Raw genomic sequence first — 20171 nt, 5'->3', positions numbered from 1 at the left:
ACTTATAAAGCTAAGTAAATGGAAGCATTGATGCATGAATGGTGATAGATAATGCTAGAGGTTTACAAATCACTCGAATTTTGAGCACAATTCTGGGTACACTTCAGGAAAGACGTAAAGACCATATAAAGGGTACAGAGAAAGTTTACCAAAATGTTAGCAGAGATGAGAAACGTGTTACAAGAAAAGTTAGGCCTATGGTCTCCTTTGGAATAAAGAAGGTTAAGAGGTGATCTCATAGATGTTTTCAAGATGAAGGGAGGCTTATGTAGATATTAGAGAGGTTTAGGATAACCTGGGACTAAAAGGAATAATAGATCAGAATAGGTTAATTTAGAGTAAATGAAGTATAGAAAATGCACAAAGTACCCAAAATTACATAAGTACTGTTTGCATAGAAACACATAAAACTGCTGTTAAGAGAATTTAAACATGTATTTTTGAAAAACATTATATTCTGTATTAAAGCATACATCTTGGCCAATTGCATACTGCTCTAGGCATGATGGGATATAGCTGAGCGAGAAGAACTATATTCCTTGAAAACAATATAGCCGAGAACATCCTAATCAATGTGGGCTTTAGAAAGTACAAGCTTCCCAGACAGTAGAATGAACAGAATAATTCATTTTTTTCCAATAAGGGATTGAACTCTATGACCTACGTAATTGAGCTTGCTGGGAGGCAACAGGAAAAGAACAATTGAACTTTACGACCTATGTAATTGAGGTTTATTGGAGACAGTGGGCAAGATCTTTCGGATTCTCTGGACCAATAAATTTTCATGCTGCTAGAGAGTAAAATGTTATTGGCCACAATAAATAATTCATACTAAAATGATTGGTCCAATCCAGCTAGGATGAGCAAAGTAGGCAGGCAAATGATTTTTGAAAGTGTACAATTGTGATACTGATAATATAATTTAGAATAATTTGGACTGCCCCAAATCATTCTCCTACACATGTGGACCAGGCCCGGACAATAAAGTACATCTTCAATCAGAATTACTGTCTCCATGAAATTTGCTGATGACACCAAGATTGGTGGAATGGCAAATTGCGCAGAGGGGGTGGAGAGTCTGCAGAAGGATCTAGATAGGCTGGGCGAATGGGCCAGGAACTGGCAAATGGAATTTAATGTTGGCAAGTGCGAGGTGGTCCACTTTGGTAGGAATAATGGTAGGAAGGACTATTACTTAAGTGGTGAAAAACTGCAGCAGGACCTCGGGGTCCTTGTACATGAGTTGCAAAAACCCAGCCTGCAGGTGCAGCAGGTGGTCAGGAAGGCTAACGGGATGCTGGCCTTCATAGCGAGGGGGATTGAATATAAAAGTAGGGAGGTCTTGCTGCAGCTGTATAGAGCATTGGTGAGGCCGCAGCTGGAGTACTGTGTGCAGTTTTGGTTGCCGCACTTACGCAAGGATATTTTGGCCTTGGAGGGAGTGCAGAGGAGGTTTACTAGGCTGATACCAGAGTTCAGGGGGTTGAGCTATGAGGAGAGGCTGAATAAACTAGGCTTGTACTCGTTAGAGTTTAGAAGAACGAGGGGAGATCTCATTGAGACATATAAGATGATGAATGGGATGGATAGGATAGAGGTGGAGAGACTCTTCCCGCTCAGAAAGGACAGTAGGACTAGGGGGCACAGCCTCAAGATAAAGGGGGGGGGTTGGTTTAGAACGGAGTTAAGGAGGAACTTCTTCACTCAAAGGGTGGTGAATCTCTGGAATTCTCTGCCCATTGAAGTGGTGGAGGCTGCCTCGCTAAATATTTTTAAGACGCGGGTTGATGGGTTTTTGATAAGCGAGGGGATTAAGGGTTATGGGGAGAGGGCGGGAATGTGGAACTGAGTCACAACAGATCAGCCATGATCTTACTGAATGGCGGGGCAGGCTCGAAGGGCTAGATGGCCTACTCCTGCTTCTATTTCTTATGTTCTTATGAGTATTTTGTATCTGCTGAGCTATAAAAGAGAAATCTCTCATTTGAAGGCCAGCATAATACATAGGTCTATGAAAAGCTCCTACAGTGGATGTAAAGGAAAATTCCCAGTGAGAAGATGCCAATAACCAGAGGCCACAGATCACTGGCAACAGATCTAAAGGGGAGATGAGCAAAAATGGTTCAACTCAATTGTTTAGATCTGGAATATTAATTAAAAAGATGGTAGAATCTGATTCCTTTTTTTTAAAGAGGTAGATGAATATATAATTAAGGATGAAGAAATTCAGAGTTGTAGACAAAATGTAGGGGTGTGGGGCTATGTCCTATTGAAAGTTTAGAATCATAGAATGGTTAAAGCACAACCACTTGGTGTATCATGTTCATGCTGGGTCTCTGCAATGCCATTTCCCTCTTCTCTTCAGATAGTTATCCCACTCCCTTCTGAAAGCCACGATTGAATTTGTCTTTGCAGGCCATGCATCAAATCTTTTTGAAGAGGCAGTACATAAACAATGAACAAAATATCCTCCTTATGTGCTCCACATTTCTATGATTCCATGCCTTGTCAATCTGTCTTCATCCCAGGGACAAAAGCAGTTAGAAGTGAAAGAATATTTTTCTTTTGCTGAGGAGTTAGTTACAAGGGGTAATTAATCTAATATTACCAGAGAGAGAATGAACGAAGTGGAAGTTTTGGCAACAAACATGGAATAACTGCCACTAGAATTAGTTGACCTTTTAAGAAAGGAATAAGTAAACATTGGAAGCAGAGAAAGGTACAAGTATATGAGTAGACAAAGAAGAATGGGGTTTTTGACTACTCTTGAAAGAAAAGCCAATACACGTGAGATGAATAGCCCATTATGCAAATCTCTTGAGTTCTCAGACCTAGGTCAGTCTCTTCTATGAAATTTTCTCAGTTGGGGCAACCACAAATGCTACAACTGGTTTTAATGTCTTTGGATTTGGGAAGGGAAGGATCAAGCTATTACTTCCAAGGAGTCAGGCAAGTCAGCAGAAATGTACTCCTACAGAAGAATAAATGCTGTGGTGGAAAAAGGCTTGGGAGAAAATGGCAGAAAATGATGAAAGTAAAACAAGATGCAATACCTTTTTCCTGAGTAATCTCTGCATCAGTGTTTGAGCTCACAGACTGGTTGTCAGAGTTTTTTCCATTATCTCCCAGCTTTTTTAACCTGTTCAAACGTTTGTCTGTTTCGCGGAGTCCATACTTGCTATTTATGACTGGTACAGGGTCAGGAAGTCCAGGTTTTGATCGGAATGCACCTTGCCCACGTCTGGAGTAAGAACATAAATCACTTTAAGCTCTCTCCTAACACATTTTTCATGATTGTATTAGTTTTCTAGTCACAAATTAGTTTTGTTTGAATAAAATATAATAAATCAACTCATAATAATCTAAATTATAAATGTAGATAAATTCCTACAAGGAACTCCACCCCATTTTCCAAACTAAAATCTGTGTATATATCAAATTTCGGATCACAAAAGCAATAAATCCCCATTGTGGGTAATAAAGCGAAAAACGACTGTTTAGCATGACCATAAGATCCACTCGCATCCTACCCAGACTGCCTTGTAGACAGGTTTAAGTAAGTGTTATCCTCTGGGGGTGAAAAGAGTGCAACATGACAAATCTAAAGTTATTTACAGCACAGCAGTACATGAGAACACAGTGGGGATGTTTGCACATGAGGAAATCAAATTTGCCATGTTACAAATAGGGCAGAGTTCCCATTCAGATACACAACCGTATATTGGATAACGAAATTAAGAAATTCTTACCTTTCACAAGTATAGCATTCACAGAATTCGTTATTTTCTCCAAAGAAACCATCCCCATAGTAGCATGAGATTTCTTCTCCTGGTTCAATATCTCGTAATGCTTTCACACAAGCTGTATCCCGACCAGTTGATACAAACTAAAGTTAAAAGAAGGAATATATATACATATGTATATTTTTGTTCTGTGCAAATCTAATCACGTTTCATTAAAAAAACATGTTGAGGATAGCAAAATTATAGCTTACCTTACAGTTTGGCCTGCAGTCTTAAAAAGAACATTAAATTGGGAAGAAAGAGACAGAATAAAACAATTAATATTTTATCAATTTGACTTAAAACAAAAGCATTTAAAAATAATTTATTGCTTCACAAAAAAAACGTCAGCATCATTAGTCAATACAGATCAAAATACCCTTGTCAGAACACCCTCTGGAGTATTTCACCTGGCCAGCAGGTTTCAAGAATGAAATTCCCAATGCTCCCAAATGGCTCAAACTGCATTGTTTTTCAGTTATAATTCTGATGAATTTCCAATATTTAATTGGTGTGGAACTAAGTTATATAGGCAGGAATGAGGAATCAAAAGTCAGCCAGGGTCTCCACTGCGATTGCTATCCAGTGAAGTGAAGTCCAGTGAAAATGCACGTGCAAAGACAGGATCAGGTTCACTTGCAACACCTGTCAATATTTATCAGAGTCATAAATGCATTGGCCTGAAGCATGATTCAGAATATAATTAGCATCGAATACTTCAAGAAAAGATACAGCGGCTAACAGGCTGAAGCAGATAGCATGTTTTTCCCCATCCCAGATAAATTATCAGTAGCTGTTCTCAGTCATGGCAGTGACTGATAGTATTCTCCCAAGAAACAAAAGGTTGTGGGCTTAAATGCATAATCTAGGATGACATTCCAGTATAATATTTAGAGTATTAACAGAGGCATTGGCTTTCACATGAAAAAGATGAGCCCAATTGCTCAGGTGGATGTAAAGATCTTGCTGCATTACTGCCTGCATAACAAAAATGATTATACTAATGTGGTTAATTAACTGTGCTGTGTTTTGGAATATTCTGGGGGCATCAAAGACACAATATGCATGCAAATTTATTTCTTTAAAAAAATGAAGGCAGCTGGATAAGACAGGAAAAGTGTAGCTACAGCTAGATTCCCATTCACAATAATTGTGCAATGAATCATCTTGTTTAAAGTAGGTGTGTGTGGGGAATGGATTGAGATTAGTTGTGATGGAACCCCATCCTCAAATAATCTGCAAATACTCTGATGAAAGATCATCCAGACTCAAACCGTTAGCTCTATTCTCTCTCCACAGATGCTGTCGGACCTACTGTGATTTTCCAGCACTTTTTGTGAATCTGCAAATATTTACTGGTTCTAGAAAATGGGAATTTTAATCATATGCTACAAGCCTGTGGAGTTATATTACAGAATAAACTCTAAATCTTCAAATTAGGACAGGATAGAAAATTGGATGTGAAAAAGTAAACCAGCAAACTAAACAGGATTCTCTCCCTTTAATTCAAACATATTTTGCACAAAAAGCCCAAATGAAAGGGTTTTTTTAAGTTCTAACCTCTTAATATGAATTAATGGTTAATTCAAATTCCCATTGCAAATGGTCCTGGCCAGTAAAATTTGTTGTTTATTTTTAATTAAACTAGGTTTAAGAAGCTTAAATATCTTGAGTAAGCTAACTGAGTCTTTCTGCAAAAAGACAAATAAATTCACTGAAGAACATTAGGAACAATAGCCAAATTGATGTTGTGGTTCAAGAGGTTGCTGTTGCTTATAGGAGTGTTCAAAGGTCCACACAAGTGGATCCAGTGAATAGATGGAATTAAAAGGAACCAACCTTCACCACAGCCATTATATCTAAACTGTGAAAATGGATGGCAGCTACAAAGATAGTGACAGAACTTCTGTGCACTAAATACTTGATGAACAAATGTGTCACCTGCTTAACATTGCCCATCTCCACCTCTACTTTAGCTTATTTGCTGAAACTGTCAATTCATGCCTTTGATGCATTTAGATTCAACCGTTCCAATGCTCTTCCAAGCTGATCTCCCACTTTGTACCCACCGCAAACATGACCTCACTCAAAGCTTTGCTGGTAGTGCCCAGACTCATACAAGTTCTATTCCCCAATGTGTACTGATCTACATTAGGTATTGTCAAACTCAGAGCCAATTTTAAAATTCACATTTCAAATTTATTCGGAACCTCTCCCTCCCAATCTCTAACTCCTTCAGTTCTACAACCCTCCAATACTGTGGCATCCTCCAGTATTTGCCATTTGTGAATTCCCAAATTTCTTCAGTCTGCCATTGGTAGTGTTAATTCTAACTGTATAATATGCTAATCAGATACCCTGTGTACACCACAATAAGTGATGCAACATCACATGGTTGCTTTCTCATGCAGCCTTAGATAAGATGTAGCCAGCACATGTCTCAATGAAGCCTCTATTTACATATAGAATGTTTACTCAGTCTGCAGTGGTATTAGTCTAACAAAACCAAAAATATTGGTGGTAGCCAAGTGAAAGTATTTATCGAATGTATTACCAGAAAGCTTCAAGAAAGTTACAGGCCCCCAAGCAAGCTGAAGCATTGATGAATTGGTACCATATGGTGCCATGCAGCAAAGGTATGCATTGAGGTCAGTATGCTGCTGGGCAGATGATATCATCAGGCAGTGTGTGCAATGAGAACAAAACCATGAGAGATGAAGTAATCAAAGCCACTGGTATATATTTCAATCTAAGATTGAGCCAGTTAAGTTTAAGGTACAAATCCAATGTCAAGAAGGAGTGTTGCATTTATAAATGATTTGTATAGACTTGGAGAATTATGTGAATGGCAGCTCAAAAGAGGAACTGATAAGAAACAGAACTGTCATGTGATTTCTGGATGATGCCTTGTTTGATCGCTTTAGTTAAGTGATGATATAACCTTAGCAAAGGCAATCCAACCGAGCAGACAAACTGAGGTCAGAAAACAAAAGCAAGCTGTGATTTGAGGTGCTAGTGGGACCACTATCTCATAGCAGCTGAGTCAGTATAGTATGCCAAATTTAACAGAGAAACTATTGCAAAAAAAAAAGCAAGGGTGACAACTGGGGCTGTTGATGGACACTCTCCTAACTGCAAAATGGAAAAAAAAACATGAAAACTGCCCTGCCAAAAGGGACTAGATGCCATTTATGCAGAAAGATGGGCCACTTCTAGACTGTGCATCAAAGCAAGAAGCAGAATGTGCAGAAGGGAAGTGATTGAAAGATGGCACAATCAATGAAGTAGATGATATCCATGATACTGAAGTGCCTTTCCTTGGATAGGTCCAGGAATCAAGCATAAGCCACCAGAATACTGATGTTATGCACTTGGTACAGCAGTTTTTGTTTTTCCTGAAGCTGAACATGGTTGGAGAGAAGTTCTCTTCAGTATTCATGCAAAAAAAGTATTTGGGCCAAGAGCGATATAACATAAGGTCCTAGGAGCACTAAACACAACCCTTCAGTCCAGCAGTGAAAAGAAAATCATGGAAACATTGCCTATGATTCAGAACCAGTTTAAAGTTTATTTATTCGTGTCACACATAGGTTTACATAAACACTGAAACGAAGTTGCTGCTAAAATTTCTTACTCGCCACACTCTGGTCCTGTTCAGATACACTGAGGGAGAATTGATCATGGCTAATGCACCTAAGTGGCACATCTTTCAGACTGTGGGAGGAAACTGAATCACCTGCAGGAAACCCGTGCAGACACAAGAACAATGTGCAAACTCAGCACAAACAATGACTCAAGCCAGGAATCAAACTTGGGTCCCTGGCATGGTAAAGCAGCAGTGCTAACCACTGTGCCAACTTGCCGTCTGTCAAAAGTTTCTCACTCTTGAGCAGAAAGTCTATATCAATTAGCATCTGATTTGCTGAATATAGGAACTTAAAAGTCATGAAATTAATCCCAAAAACAGAGGTGAATTCGGATAGCTGTTCACACAGCATTAGGAAAACAGCATACCGTGTAACTGTCAAAAAAACAAAGCCTGCGTGCCCAGAAAGGAAGAGGAGGAAACGACAAAGTTGAAGCAGGAGCTTATTTTGCCTGACACAAAACCAACAAGCTGGTGTTCAGGAACAGCCCTGCTGCCAAAATCCCTGTGGATCTTAAACAGCTGAACAAAGGATGAACTTCATGTTCAACTACTAGCTCACCTGTGAATGAGAGATTAGCTAAATTGGGAAAGAGTTCAAGTGTCACAAAGTTAGATGCAATGAGTAGTTTTTGACAACTACCTCTAAAAGAATCATCACTCTCAAAATTGACTGTTCCCTCTGGAAGTTATTGCTTCAAACTATGCTTTGACATCTATGCAAGAAATCTTCCAGGGTACAAGATCAAGCATCCTAGAAGGACTGGATAGAGTTGATGTCACATGGATGATGTCCTGATCTGTGGACCCACAGACAGATTATTATACTAGAGTACAAGCTCTATAACAACTGAGAATTCTTGCAGCTAACTGTCAGGTTCCTTGAGCATACTGTGGATGCTTCTGATGTCAGAGTTATTCCACAGAAGAAAAGAGCAATCAAGGAGTCGCCACCTCCTCAAAATCTGACTGAGATCCAAAGATTGATGAATATAGCAAACCAAGTCAGAAAGTTCCTGCCCAACCTAGCTGTCGTCAGTGAAACATTATATCAGATGTTCCAAATGGACAATACATGTGCTGGGAGGTATCTCAACACAAGGGTTTTTTTTGAGAAAAATCAACAGATGTTGATATCAACTGATGTTTTAGCTCAGTATGATTCAGAGCTACCCACTATCATTGCAGCAGATGCATCTTCTACAGGACTGGGAGCTGTACTCTTTCAGATACAGACAGATGGAAAGCACAGACCAGTTTAGTGGCAGGATTTCTGATGATAGGGGAAAAAGCATTAGCTGCTAGGTGAGCTTGTGAAATGTTTTCAGATGTTATTGGTCTCCATGTCATGATTATAAGCCCTTAGCGGCATTCTTAAATTCTAATGAGTTAGAAAAAATGCCTCCATGGGTACAATAATTCAAACCGAGAATGGTGAGATTTGATGCAAACTACATGCCAGGCAAAGTAGCAGAATAAACCGGATGCTTTGTCTCACAAATCAGTGGGCTCTTGCAAAGAGGGAGAAGCCTTTATATCCACAACAACCACAAATATACCAGCGACAAGTCAGCATGTAAATGTATTCAAGATGCACAAAAATCTGATGAAGAACATGTTCAGCTCAAAGAGTACCACATCAAAAGATGAGAGCATATATGCCACACAATCCCATTCTCAGACAGTACTATGAACTGAGAGGGCATCTCAATACAATTGATGATTAATTCATCTATGACAAAGATAGTGGTCATTCCAAGAGTTCAGAGACTCAACATTCTACAACTGCATCATGGATGTTTGGGCATCACAAAACACTGAGTCACAGCAAGATATTCTGTTTGGTAGCCAGACATCTCAAAGGAATGATATCAAGCTGTATTACTGGTGCTATTTATCAGGGGACAAAGAAATTATTGATGTCATTATCCTTCCCATCACGACCGTGGAAACATCTTGGGATGAATCTCTTCGAACAGAGAATCTTGCTGAAGATGATATTTGTATCACATGGAATCCCAGACTTTGCAATCTCAGACAATGGACCTAAAATTTCTGAATTAATACCTTGACAAGTTCACTGCATCATATGGATCTGCCCTTCTGTCTAACGCTCAAATATTCTCAAATCAAGTGAAGGTGAAAAAGCAGTGTTAAGCAACAACAACATCCAACTTGGACTTGAGCTATCCACTAAAATAGTTTGTCACTATGTGAACTCCTAATTGGGAGATGACTGCAAGCATGCACGCACAAGTACAACCTGGTGACTTGGAGAAAATGAGGGGGACAGAAAAACAAACATTGTTCCAGCCAAATATGGAACAATGACAAATATTATCAGGCACACAACCTGCCAGATCTTCAACCAGGAGAGCCAGTTTCAATCAGTGACCATATCACTATGGACAAGTAGTTGAACAGGCATCACATTTATGGTCTTCGCTCATTCAAACATAACACTGTAGAATGAGACAGAACAGATGAGCAACGATTGCCACACAGAAGTAACCCCTCCAACCAGATCAGCCAGAGATACTGCATTTATCCAACCAACCCAGATAGCAACCATACTGGTGAAACCAAGTTATCTGCTATACTCCTCTTGCTCAGCAGAATCTGAAACATCATTCAGAGAACTCAAACCCTCAATCCCCTCAAAAAAGATCTAATCATGAAACTGCCACAGAGGTTATCTTCATGGAAAATAAGGAATGGAGTGAAGGGAAAAAAAGGACCCAAGAGAAGAAAACAAAATTAAGTACTACAACAGTTTAAAGTTGTGGCTTATGGTTCACTGATCTTTTGAAATATAGAAATGGAAGTCAGAGATTTGGAAGGAAGTTTTAGTATGAGGGGTTAATTTTAACTGTAATATGTTACTCAGTTACCATACATCACAGGAAGTCATGTAGTGTAACACGCTTTACTTCCTCTCTCTCTCTCCCCTTCTCTTATGCAGTCTCACGTAAGATGCATCTCAATATTTTAAGTTCTGCAGACTCAGTAAATGTCCTATGCTACTCTAACAGTACCAAGAATATGACAGGCAGCAGTGATTTCAGTTTCCCATACCTTATGCCTTAGGATTCTTCCCCTAAATTCCTCCTTTAGGATTTTCTTAAAGAGTAACTCTTTAACCAACCTTTTGGTCATGTGTGGCACAGGATCAAATTTTGTTTGATAATCTCGTGAAACACCATGGAATGTTTTACTACGTTAAAGCTAAAAATTAAATGCAAGTTGTTGTAATGTCAACAGAAAACAAACTAAAATGTTTTTCAAAATGGCTTGAATTTGTACTGTTGTGGAGTTTTAATTATGTGCATTTTAATAGGTTGCATTATGAAGTTTTTACTGTCCTTAGTGTTTTGCTGGGTTGATTCATAAAAATCTTTAATTTGAAGTACTGGATACTTTGAATTTCCTTCAGGCAAACAAAATGACTTGGAATTAACAGAAGATGACTGCACCTGAATATTCAATGAAATAACTATCCCAACCACTATTCATTGCAAATCAACCCTCAAGAAGAATTCCATACCATGGTTAATAAATGCAGCAGGTCCAAGCCAAAGCTGAGCACAGTTCTTCCTTGTGGAAAACATAACACTAAAATCATTTTCTCCATGTCGAAGAAGCAAGTTTTCTTCCATCTCTGACAGCTCTGCAATGCAGCCAACCAACAACTCGATCTTGTCATTCTTCTTCCTATGTGCAAGTCAAATATTGTACAAAAGTAAGATCTTTAGTCTGCAAAATACATAATGCCACTAGAACCTATTGCAATTTTTTTCTGGGAGAGTTTATGATAACATATGAATTGGGAAGAGTAGGCCATTCAGCCTCTCAAGCCTTCAATGGCATTTGATGAGATCATGGCTGATCTGATTGTAACCTCCTGCCTTTGATTCCCTTGTTCGTCAAGAATTTCACTCTTGCCTTAAAAATACTTAACAACTCTGCCTCCACCACTCTTGAGGAAGAGAATTTCATAGACTCATGACCCTCCAAGAAAATAAAATTTTCATCTGTTTTATAAGGGAGACCCCTTATTTTTAAACTGTGCCCTGTCACTGTAGTCTCTTCTGCAATGGGAAGCATCTTTTTAGTACCCACCTTGTCAAGGCCAGCCAGCATCTTGTATGGTTCCAGACATTACATTTAATTCTTCCAAACTTCACTGGATACAGACCCAACCTATCCAATCTTATCTCATAAATAACTCCTTCATCCTAGGAATCAATCAAGTGACCCTTCTCTGAACTACTTCTAATGCAATGATGTCCTTTCATAAATAAGGAGACCAAAACAAAGCACAGTACTTGATACCCTGTACAATAGGAGCAAAATACTACTATTTTTATATTCCAGCCCCTTTGCAATAAACGGCAACATTCAATACTTGGATACCAGCTTTGTGATTCATGTACCAGAACACAACTTGCAGAGTTGCCTTTCGCTGCAAAATATGGTTCACAACCAAGGCCAAGCAAGAACAAAGGTTTTTAAAAAATATATCATAAGTAGGCTTATACTGCAAGGAAGTTACTGTGAAAACCCTTTAGTGCCACACTCCCAACACCTGTTCGGGTACACTGAGGGAGAATTTAGAATGCTCAATGCTCCTAACCAATGCATCTTTTAGACCGTGAGAGGAAACTTCCCACACAGACACAGGAGAATGTGCAGATTTTACCTCTACGTCTGAGGAGATCAAGGGCGTAGATATGTAACAAAAAAAGGCACTTTTAGAATATTTACAGTCTAAGTAAAGGATAAGGCTGTGAAAAGGCTTTTTCCATCTTGTTCTGTAATCAAATGCCTTTGAGTTTACCCTTCATGAATTTAGCAAACTGGAACCAGTTTGTGTGGAAACTAAATTATGTAGTAATACCCAGAAGAAAATAGCCAGTAATGAAAAGTTACAGGACCCAACAACCTAACTCACGTGTGTTATGAAGTTTCTTAGCACCATTATTGAAATATTTTGTATCTGCTGCTCAACTACTAGGGACAACTAAAGTTAAACATTTATTTCAAATTACTAGCCAGAAAATGGATTATTCATTTACATATTTCCTTATTCAATATCACAACTAGCATGTTCAACATCTCTTCCCTGCCCCAACTTCATGGGCAACTGTGAGGCACTCATTTGCTCCTGATTTAGGCCATTTGTTCAACCAAACCTCCCTTATTCTCCCCTCCATCGAAGTCCTGAATTTCTCGATCACTCTTATCCGCCCTCAGATCACCTTATCCATGGATTCACCCCTGCTCCCTTGATCCTATTCCCACTAAATTAGATTCCACTTCCCTTTTTGGTCCCCATGCTAGCCGACATTCTAAATGTCTCCTTTTCTTCCTGTGCCGACCCTCTTGGTTATCGCCCCAATTTGTAAAAAAAAATTACAAATGGACCCCTCTACTCTTGCAACCTTCCAATGTGCCTTTCCCTTCCAAAACATTTTTGAATTTGCATTGCCACTCAAATCATTAAAACTTTCCCAGCACTCTCTCCCCTCTTTGAGAACACTTCTGAAAACTCAACTCTGATGAAGCTTTGGGCACTCCTATCTACATCTCATCCTTTGGCTACACCTCTGCTAAATACCCTCCTTTAAAATAACTATTAAAGTTAGCTGCTGTTGTTTATTTGAACTCATTAAGTTTTGTTATCTAATATTTCAGATGTACCAATTTTCCACATTTATAATAGAATTAATTTTATTCATTAGTTGTGATTCCAATGGCAAAAAACTAACTTAAATCTTCAGCATACACAAGGTTTTTTTTGGCAATGATGGTCAATGGGAGCATTCTATTTTGCCAGATTTTCCATGCTCCTTTCTTCCACTGCATTCTGCTGCAACCCATCATTTGATTCTAGCCTTACAATCATTTCCCTTTGCCTTGCAGTGTACTTACATTTTACATTTAATCACTTCTGCCTTCCATCAAATAAAACTATCATTTTTGTGCATGCCATACCCACCACTACACTCCCCTTTCCCCAGGTTCTTCACTTGCTTAAAAGCTACTCATCTGAAACTCTAACAAAACATCATTAACTCAATATGTTCACTGCCTGCCCTGTTGAATATTTCCAGCATTTGTTTTTAATTTGTAGTTATCAGTTTATCTACAATGATCATTACACTAAATAAAGTGCATGTACTTAAAAACACCTCTTACAGGGAAAAAAGTAGCAAAAATACTGCAATCATTCTGTATGGAATACAATGATTCAATTCCACAAAATCAGAACAGATATTTCAAAAAATAAATGTAGGTTAGAGACCATAGGTCCTACTGCTACTTTTACGGTTAACTTTTCCGTGAACGTAGATCCACCATGCCATGCGAGCATCACATAATCATCACAGGTCCAAAATAAATCTACAACCTACAATGAGTCCACTTCTTACCATTCCCTGGTTGCAACTATCTTGGCTCCATTTTTCTCCGATGAATACCGATTACAAGGCAAGAGCTCAAATCCACTTTCGGCTGCAAACATTCTCAGATAAATGAAAACCTGCCCAAAATACATTAAACACTTTGTAGGTATATTTTTTGCATTTGTGATAATCTTGTACAGTTGAACTGGAGGAACAAAATTGCACTAAATCACAATATCCTATAAATGACAGATTCAAATATTCAATTGACAGATTACTGAACCACAACCCAGAACTGCACTGCACTTGTTGGCTTTTGATTTGATCCAAGAATTTATGTTTTTCTCCCCACAGGCAGTTGGCCACATCATTATTTTCTTTAGGTGCGTTAAAAAAACTGGTCTCACCTCCCTTCAGATCTGGTGTTTCATGCAGATGAACACAATGTGCGAATGACAGGTAACTACTCCCACCCAGTAATTCTTCTGATCTGAACCGCATTTTAAAAACAGCTGCTTAGCAATGTTTAGTTAAATAAATCAATAAGAAGTCTTTACCATATCATATTCACATTATCATAGTAAAATAATGTGATATATAGGCCAATGAATTAGGGGCACAATGGGAATATTAGAGGCAGTGATCTCTTGCACACCCCCACCAAATTAATGACAGCCACTCAAATGACCAAAATTGAAACGAAAGTGGGAAATACAACAATTCTCTCCATGCTGCTCTGAGGCAAGATTAGATGCTATTCAAACAGCAGAATTATAAATTCCTCCCCACAATATTAATGACTGCAGTTTAGACTATACGTGAAAGACAATGAGATTATTTCCATCAGCAAGAGCTTTGCTGTCAAGAATGAACCTACACATATGCAACCTCACTCTACAGGAGGTTGTGGTGCTATAGATTTCAGAGACAACAAACTTCCCTGGCAGCCAGTATGGGTGTTCCAAAATAAAGTTTTAAGGAAGCTCAGTTTGCCCAGAATTTTTCCTTTTAAAAAGGTACAATCACAGACTGATTAAAGTACAGCAGTAGGCTATTCTGCCTGTTGCATCCATTCCAGCTCTCTGCAGAAGCAGCTCAGCTAGTCTCACTCCCCGGTCCTTTTCCCATTGCCCTGCAATTATTTTCTCTTCAGACAATTTATCCAATTGGTCTTTTGAAAGCCATGACCGAATCTGCCTCCACCACAACATTGAATTCCAGCTCCTAACCAATTACTCTTGACCCTTTGACCAATGGAAACAGTCTATCTAACCCTGTGTCTACACCTCTCATGATTCTGAACACTTGTCAAATTTCTTCTTAAGCTTCTCTTCACTGAGGAACTCAGCTTCACTAATCTAATCCACAAACTGAAGTCTTTCATCTCCAAATCATTTCTGCACCTTCATCAATGCTTTGATATCATTCCTAAAGTGTGGTGCCAGAATTGGCTACAATACTCCATTTGAAGTCAAACTAGCATTTCATAAAAGGTTCGCTGCAACTTCCTTGCTTTTGTACTATATTTCCCCACTTATAAACTCCCAAGTTCCCATGTGCCTTATGAACTGCTTTCTTAAATGACCGCGCACTTCAATAAAATTATATTCCAAAACATGGAATAGTTCCCGCCCACCCAAAGAAAGAGTAAATTGGGCCATATGGAAAATGCAGAACAGCAGGCTATACAATCATAACATTTTATTAAATATCAAAGCAAGAACACACACAAATCTTTTACACACAAGTCATTAGATTTCCAAAACTGTCCTTGTGAAATTTAACAGGAGTTTATACTCAAGATGCACTGCACAAAATCTTGAAAGATCTGGAAGGCTTTTATGCTTCATTCAGACTTTAGCAAAAATTGTTTCAAAATAATGTTTTGGAGAGCTGGAGCACTTGGAACCATTTCATACCCTTAAGCATATACTCTGCTTTCCTGGAAAATTTTTCATGGAAAAAGAACAAGAGAAAACTCCACGTACATGCTCCTTAAATAACTTTTCTTGACTTTTGTTTTTGTTGAGGAAATAGTGTCGCGCCCATTCTCCCGTTGTTAGTGCTTTGAAGGCTTTTTCTAAATTCTCCTTCTTCTTGAAATCCTCTATTACTTCTTTCAGATCTTCCTGTCTTCCTTTTATAGGTCGAAACCTTAATAGGGAAAAAGAAGTTGAACAATAAATGTCATGCACAATACAAAATTGTATCCAATATCAGTGATAATATAGTAATGAAATACAAACGTAGTTGAAAGACATCCATTTTAAAAATCACACTGTACAAGTATGCTGTACCTCCTCTTAGTTACAACATGACCAGTCTTAAAATCCACCTCGATCTTGAATTTTTAAAAATACATATGGGAATACTTCAGAAATTGTGGAGATACTGGCCATCTTCCTTGGATACAGGTTTGGTGCCAAAGGACTAGAGAATTCCAAATTATATGCTCTTTAAAATGGAGTAAGAATAGGTCCAGCAACTTCAGGTCAGTCAGTTTATCGTTGTTGATGGCATGTTTTTAAAATGATAATTTGGGACATAATCAACAGTCACATGGACAAATATGGATTAAGGAAAGCCATCACGGATTTGTTGAATGAAAATTTTGTTAGTCTATCTTAAAATTTGTTGATGCAGTAAGAGAGAGCTGATGAAGGTAATGTGATTGATGTGATGCTTGTGGACTTCTACAGAGAGTTTGATTAAAAGTGTCAAATAACAGACTTGTCAGCAAAGATAAGGCTCATGGTTTAAAAAGGGTAGCGAGAGCATTGATTAGTTGAATGACAGGAAACGGTAATGGTGGACAGTCTGAATGAGGAATTTAGTGGGGATGCCCAAGGATCAATGTTAGGTCAACTGCTTTTCTTATATATTATATATTAATCATCCAGAGAATTTCAAAATGGATAAATTAAGAAAAGCTGACCTGTTCTTCTTAAGGAAGAAGAAGGACAAGTGAAATATGATAGAGGTCTTCCAAATCAAGGATAGGTCTAGACAACGTAGATAGGGGTAAAAGGTTGCTGTTGGTGGAAGTGTCAAGAACCAAAGAATATTGACTTTAAGGCAATTGGCAAAAGAAGCACTTGTAGCAATTGGTTTGAATCTGGGATGCACTGAGAGTACGGTGGAAATAGATTTAATTGAGGCTTTCAATAGAAAATTGGATAATTATTTGAAGAGAAAATATTTGTACGTCTATAGGAAAAAGTAGATTGTAGGATTAGATGAGATGCTCCTGCAGAGGGCAAGCACAGACAACGGGTAAAGTGGCCACCTCTTGTGATTCTATGAATATTATGGTCAGGAGACTAATTAAAATAAAGGCACATCGAATCTTTGTTTATTTAAATTTTATCAAGTTCATTTATGCTCGATCACTGAAAAGTCAAGTGCAAATGTTCCCCTTTAAGTTACACAGCCTCAACCAAAAGTTCCCAAATAAGTGTGCACAAGTTGGCCCTGCTAAACATGTGTGGGATGGATTAAAAGGTTTAGAGGACTCGCACAAAGATAGGGTATGTTGATCAGGCAGAGACAGAAATCTCAGTGGCTTCAATTAGCTCACCCTTTACTCTTCTACATTCAAATGAACACAAACCTATGCAACTGATCATAATTGACTTCTTTTAGCACTGGTATTATTCTGGTGAATGTGTTGCATCCCCTCTAAGCCAAATACATCATCCCAGAATTGGAATGCTGGAATCTAACCAAAGATGATATAACTGATATAACTTCCACACCCTGTACTCCAACTTGCCACACTATTGCTATGCTAGTAATTGGTGAGGTGGGAAGCCTTCAATTGAACGCCTTTAAGTAAAACGGAGATGAGACAAAACAGGTATATGACCCACGAAACCCACTGCATAGCCTATAAAGGTTTTGCTTTTGAAAACCCCTTACTATAAAGTACTATGGCTACAGGTCCTGCAAATCTTATTTAAGCATTTACCTTAAAAAAAACATGCATTCTAAATCAAGTAGGGCAGCAAAGACTGATTACATTATAACCAAATGGAAGCTGAGAAGTGACCAGAAGATTTTAAATGTAGGGAGCCAAAGCAAAATGTTAAACATTGCCTTATGCAGTGCCCCTGTCAACATCCTGCACTCCTCATGAACTGTACAAGGTAAAATGCAATATTAGATTCAGACTTTAGTTTTGGACAGACAAGCTATGATGACTATGATTACAATTTAAGTTGATCAGTTAAACAGAATGCTAAACAAGGACTAGGAGTTATTCACTGCTTATTTTTCAGTCAAGTTTCTTTTGCCTGCACCCCCCCCACCGCCGCCATTTCCTAATTAAACTAAATCTTGGCGAGATGTGATACCAGCTTCAGTATTGTGGCCAGGCAGTCATTTCTAATATGAAAACATTGGTTCAGAGGTCATCTAAAGTCAAAGCTAATTTTGTCTTTAATAGCAGGAGAAATAAGCCTGTCTAATTCTCTTTCCCACGTAGATTTAGCTACGTAAGGCCAATCAACCCTGACCCCAGTTGAATATTCTGATTAGCACAGACCAGCCATCAAAACTGGGGCTTTTAGGTCTGTTTAACTCAGCTAAACACTTCCCTTATCAACTGACAGATGAAAGAAGCTACATTCTGTAAATTTATTCTCCTCCATCCAGTACCTAAAATTTCAATTAAGATTGTAGTCATTGAAAATGATGTTTCACAGGTCTACCATTTGTAGGCAGTATTAGTAATTCCTCAGGAAATACTCACTAGAAAGACAAGTTATTTTACACTGGAAATCAAGTGCTAAGTTTCGACAACTATTACCCCTCATTTTAAAACACTGTCCAAATTAGTCATCTAAGTTGGATTCTGCCCACACCCAAAAATGAAGAAATGCAACATGGAGAATGCCATATTCATACATGTGCATTAGTCACATTTAAAAATCTTTATTTTTTGTGGTCCTTACAGAAAATAGAAAAAAGCTTTTGATGCATGATCCTATAATCATTAAAAAATTAACAGACTTCTTCACTGAACAATGAAATTAAGCAAATTAACTGGCGAGCATTTCTTGAAGAGAAGAACATTCAGCCAGCCACCCAAGTGAACCGGCTACACTTTCAGGTACCATTGACTTTCCTACAACCTTTGCAGCAGATCAGTTGCATTGAGGTATACAAGTGTAGTTAACAAGGACTCACCCTCAGTTGTTTGTCTTGCCACAAGAATACACTTAACACATTGAAGATGAAGAACTCACCACATAGGAAAACACCACTGTGCATCTTGCCAAGATGTCTACTGCAATAACAGCTTTAACTTACCATTTCTGTTTTACTTATCTGATGACCCCAGGTATTCGTTCCACAAGTTATCGCCAGCAAACCTTCAGCGTTGCGGGACACTTCATTTTAAATTTGTCCCATTTCTAGCAGCAAATGATTACGCATAAAATATTTGATTTTAATATTTTCTTCACCAAGTTTTTAAAAATGTGTGCAAAATATCAATTTTATCATGCAGGTTATTCCAATTTGTCACCCTTTTTCCAGATGGTAGTAGTCTCATATATTTTCAGTTGTTTCAATTTGATTGAGACATTTGGTACAGAACATTCGATGGAACAGAGATCTCTAATTAAACATTGCTTATTTTTAAAAACACTGGGAAGAAAATATTCAAATCTGCCATTATAGGCGACTTTTTGCTACCCATCATTTACAACAATTGAAACAGAGAAAATTACTACCAAAACAAAAAAAACAAAATAAAATTGTGGGACAGGTACTTAGAGGTACCTTTAAAGGCATTTATTTTTTAAAAAGCTCAGCTTTTAAAATAACAAAGAGGAGGGGGAAAAAATGACTTGGATTTTGGAAGTAGTGAGGACTGAACCTATATACTGAACATTTTAAGTCACACAGCCCTATACAGCACTCGCCTCCCAATTAGGAGGTCACGGGTTCGAGTCCCAGGACTGCCTGCTACTTGAATCCCCCTACCTCAAATCGGGTCAGTTTGGTCAGTTCTTGGCTAGGCTGCAAGAGCGTCGCGCAGAAGCGAGGCGTTCCATCTCGGGGGAGGTAGGAGGAACTGACATCGTCAGGCTCACCCCATTTCAGTCACACCTGCCTGCCAAACACGGAGCGTTATTGATGGCGGTCATCGAGAGGTCCGCGGCCCAAACCATCCCACCCTCCTGGTTGGAGGAGGATGTGAGGTGGTGAGCAACCTACAACAGGAAAAAAATGGGAGAAAAAAAAAAATAATTTTTGTGTCGCATCCACAAATAGATTACAATTTACCGCTAATGCATCAGCAATCTATTTAGATTTGAAAACTGGAGTGGAGGA

The 20171-nt window shown here is 38.5% G+C and overlaps 1 protein-coding gene across 5 annotated transcripts in view; it reads right to left on the bottom strand.

Moving 5' to 3' along the window:
- Positions 1-20171, bottom strand: part of kmt5b (lysine methyltransferase 5B) — a 53855-nt gene that overhangs the window by 8180 nt on the left and 25504 nt on the right. For 4 of the 5 annotated variants that reach the window (XM_080190233.1, XM_080190232.1, XM_080190235.1 and 1 more), the window contains exons 4-9: positions 15821-15986; positions 13860-13969; positions 10973-11139; positions 3995-4014; positions 3750-3886; positions 3054-3241 (exon numbers count right to left, since the gene is read on the bottom strand). In XM_080190233.1, coding sequence (XP_080046359.1) covers positions 3054-3241; positions 3750-3886; positions 3995-4014; positions 10973-11139; positions 13860-13969; positions 15821-15986 — 788 coding nt within the window. Of the gene's footprint in view, positions 1-3053; positions 3242-3749; positions 3887-3994; positions 4015-10972; positions 11140-13859; positions 13970-15820; positions 15987-19820; positions 19979-20171 lie in introns of those variants that run through there. The other variant, XM_080190236.1, reaches the window with a different exon arrangement.

Source organism: Carcharhinus amblyrhynchos, chromosome 6, assembly GCF_965287045.1.
Source record: "Carcharhinus amblyrhynchos chromosome 6, sCarAmb.v2.hapA, whole genome shotgun sequence".
NCBI lineage: Eukaryota > Metazoa > Chordata > Chondrichthyes > Carcharhiniformes > Carcharhinidae > Carcharhinus > Carcharhinus amblyrhynchos.
The sequence above is the reverse complement of the archived record's forward strand: the minus strand, read 5'-3'. Positions and strand labels throughout refer to the sequence as shown.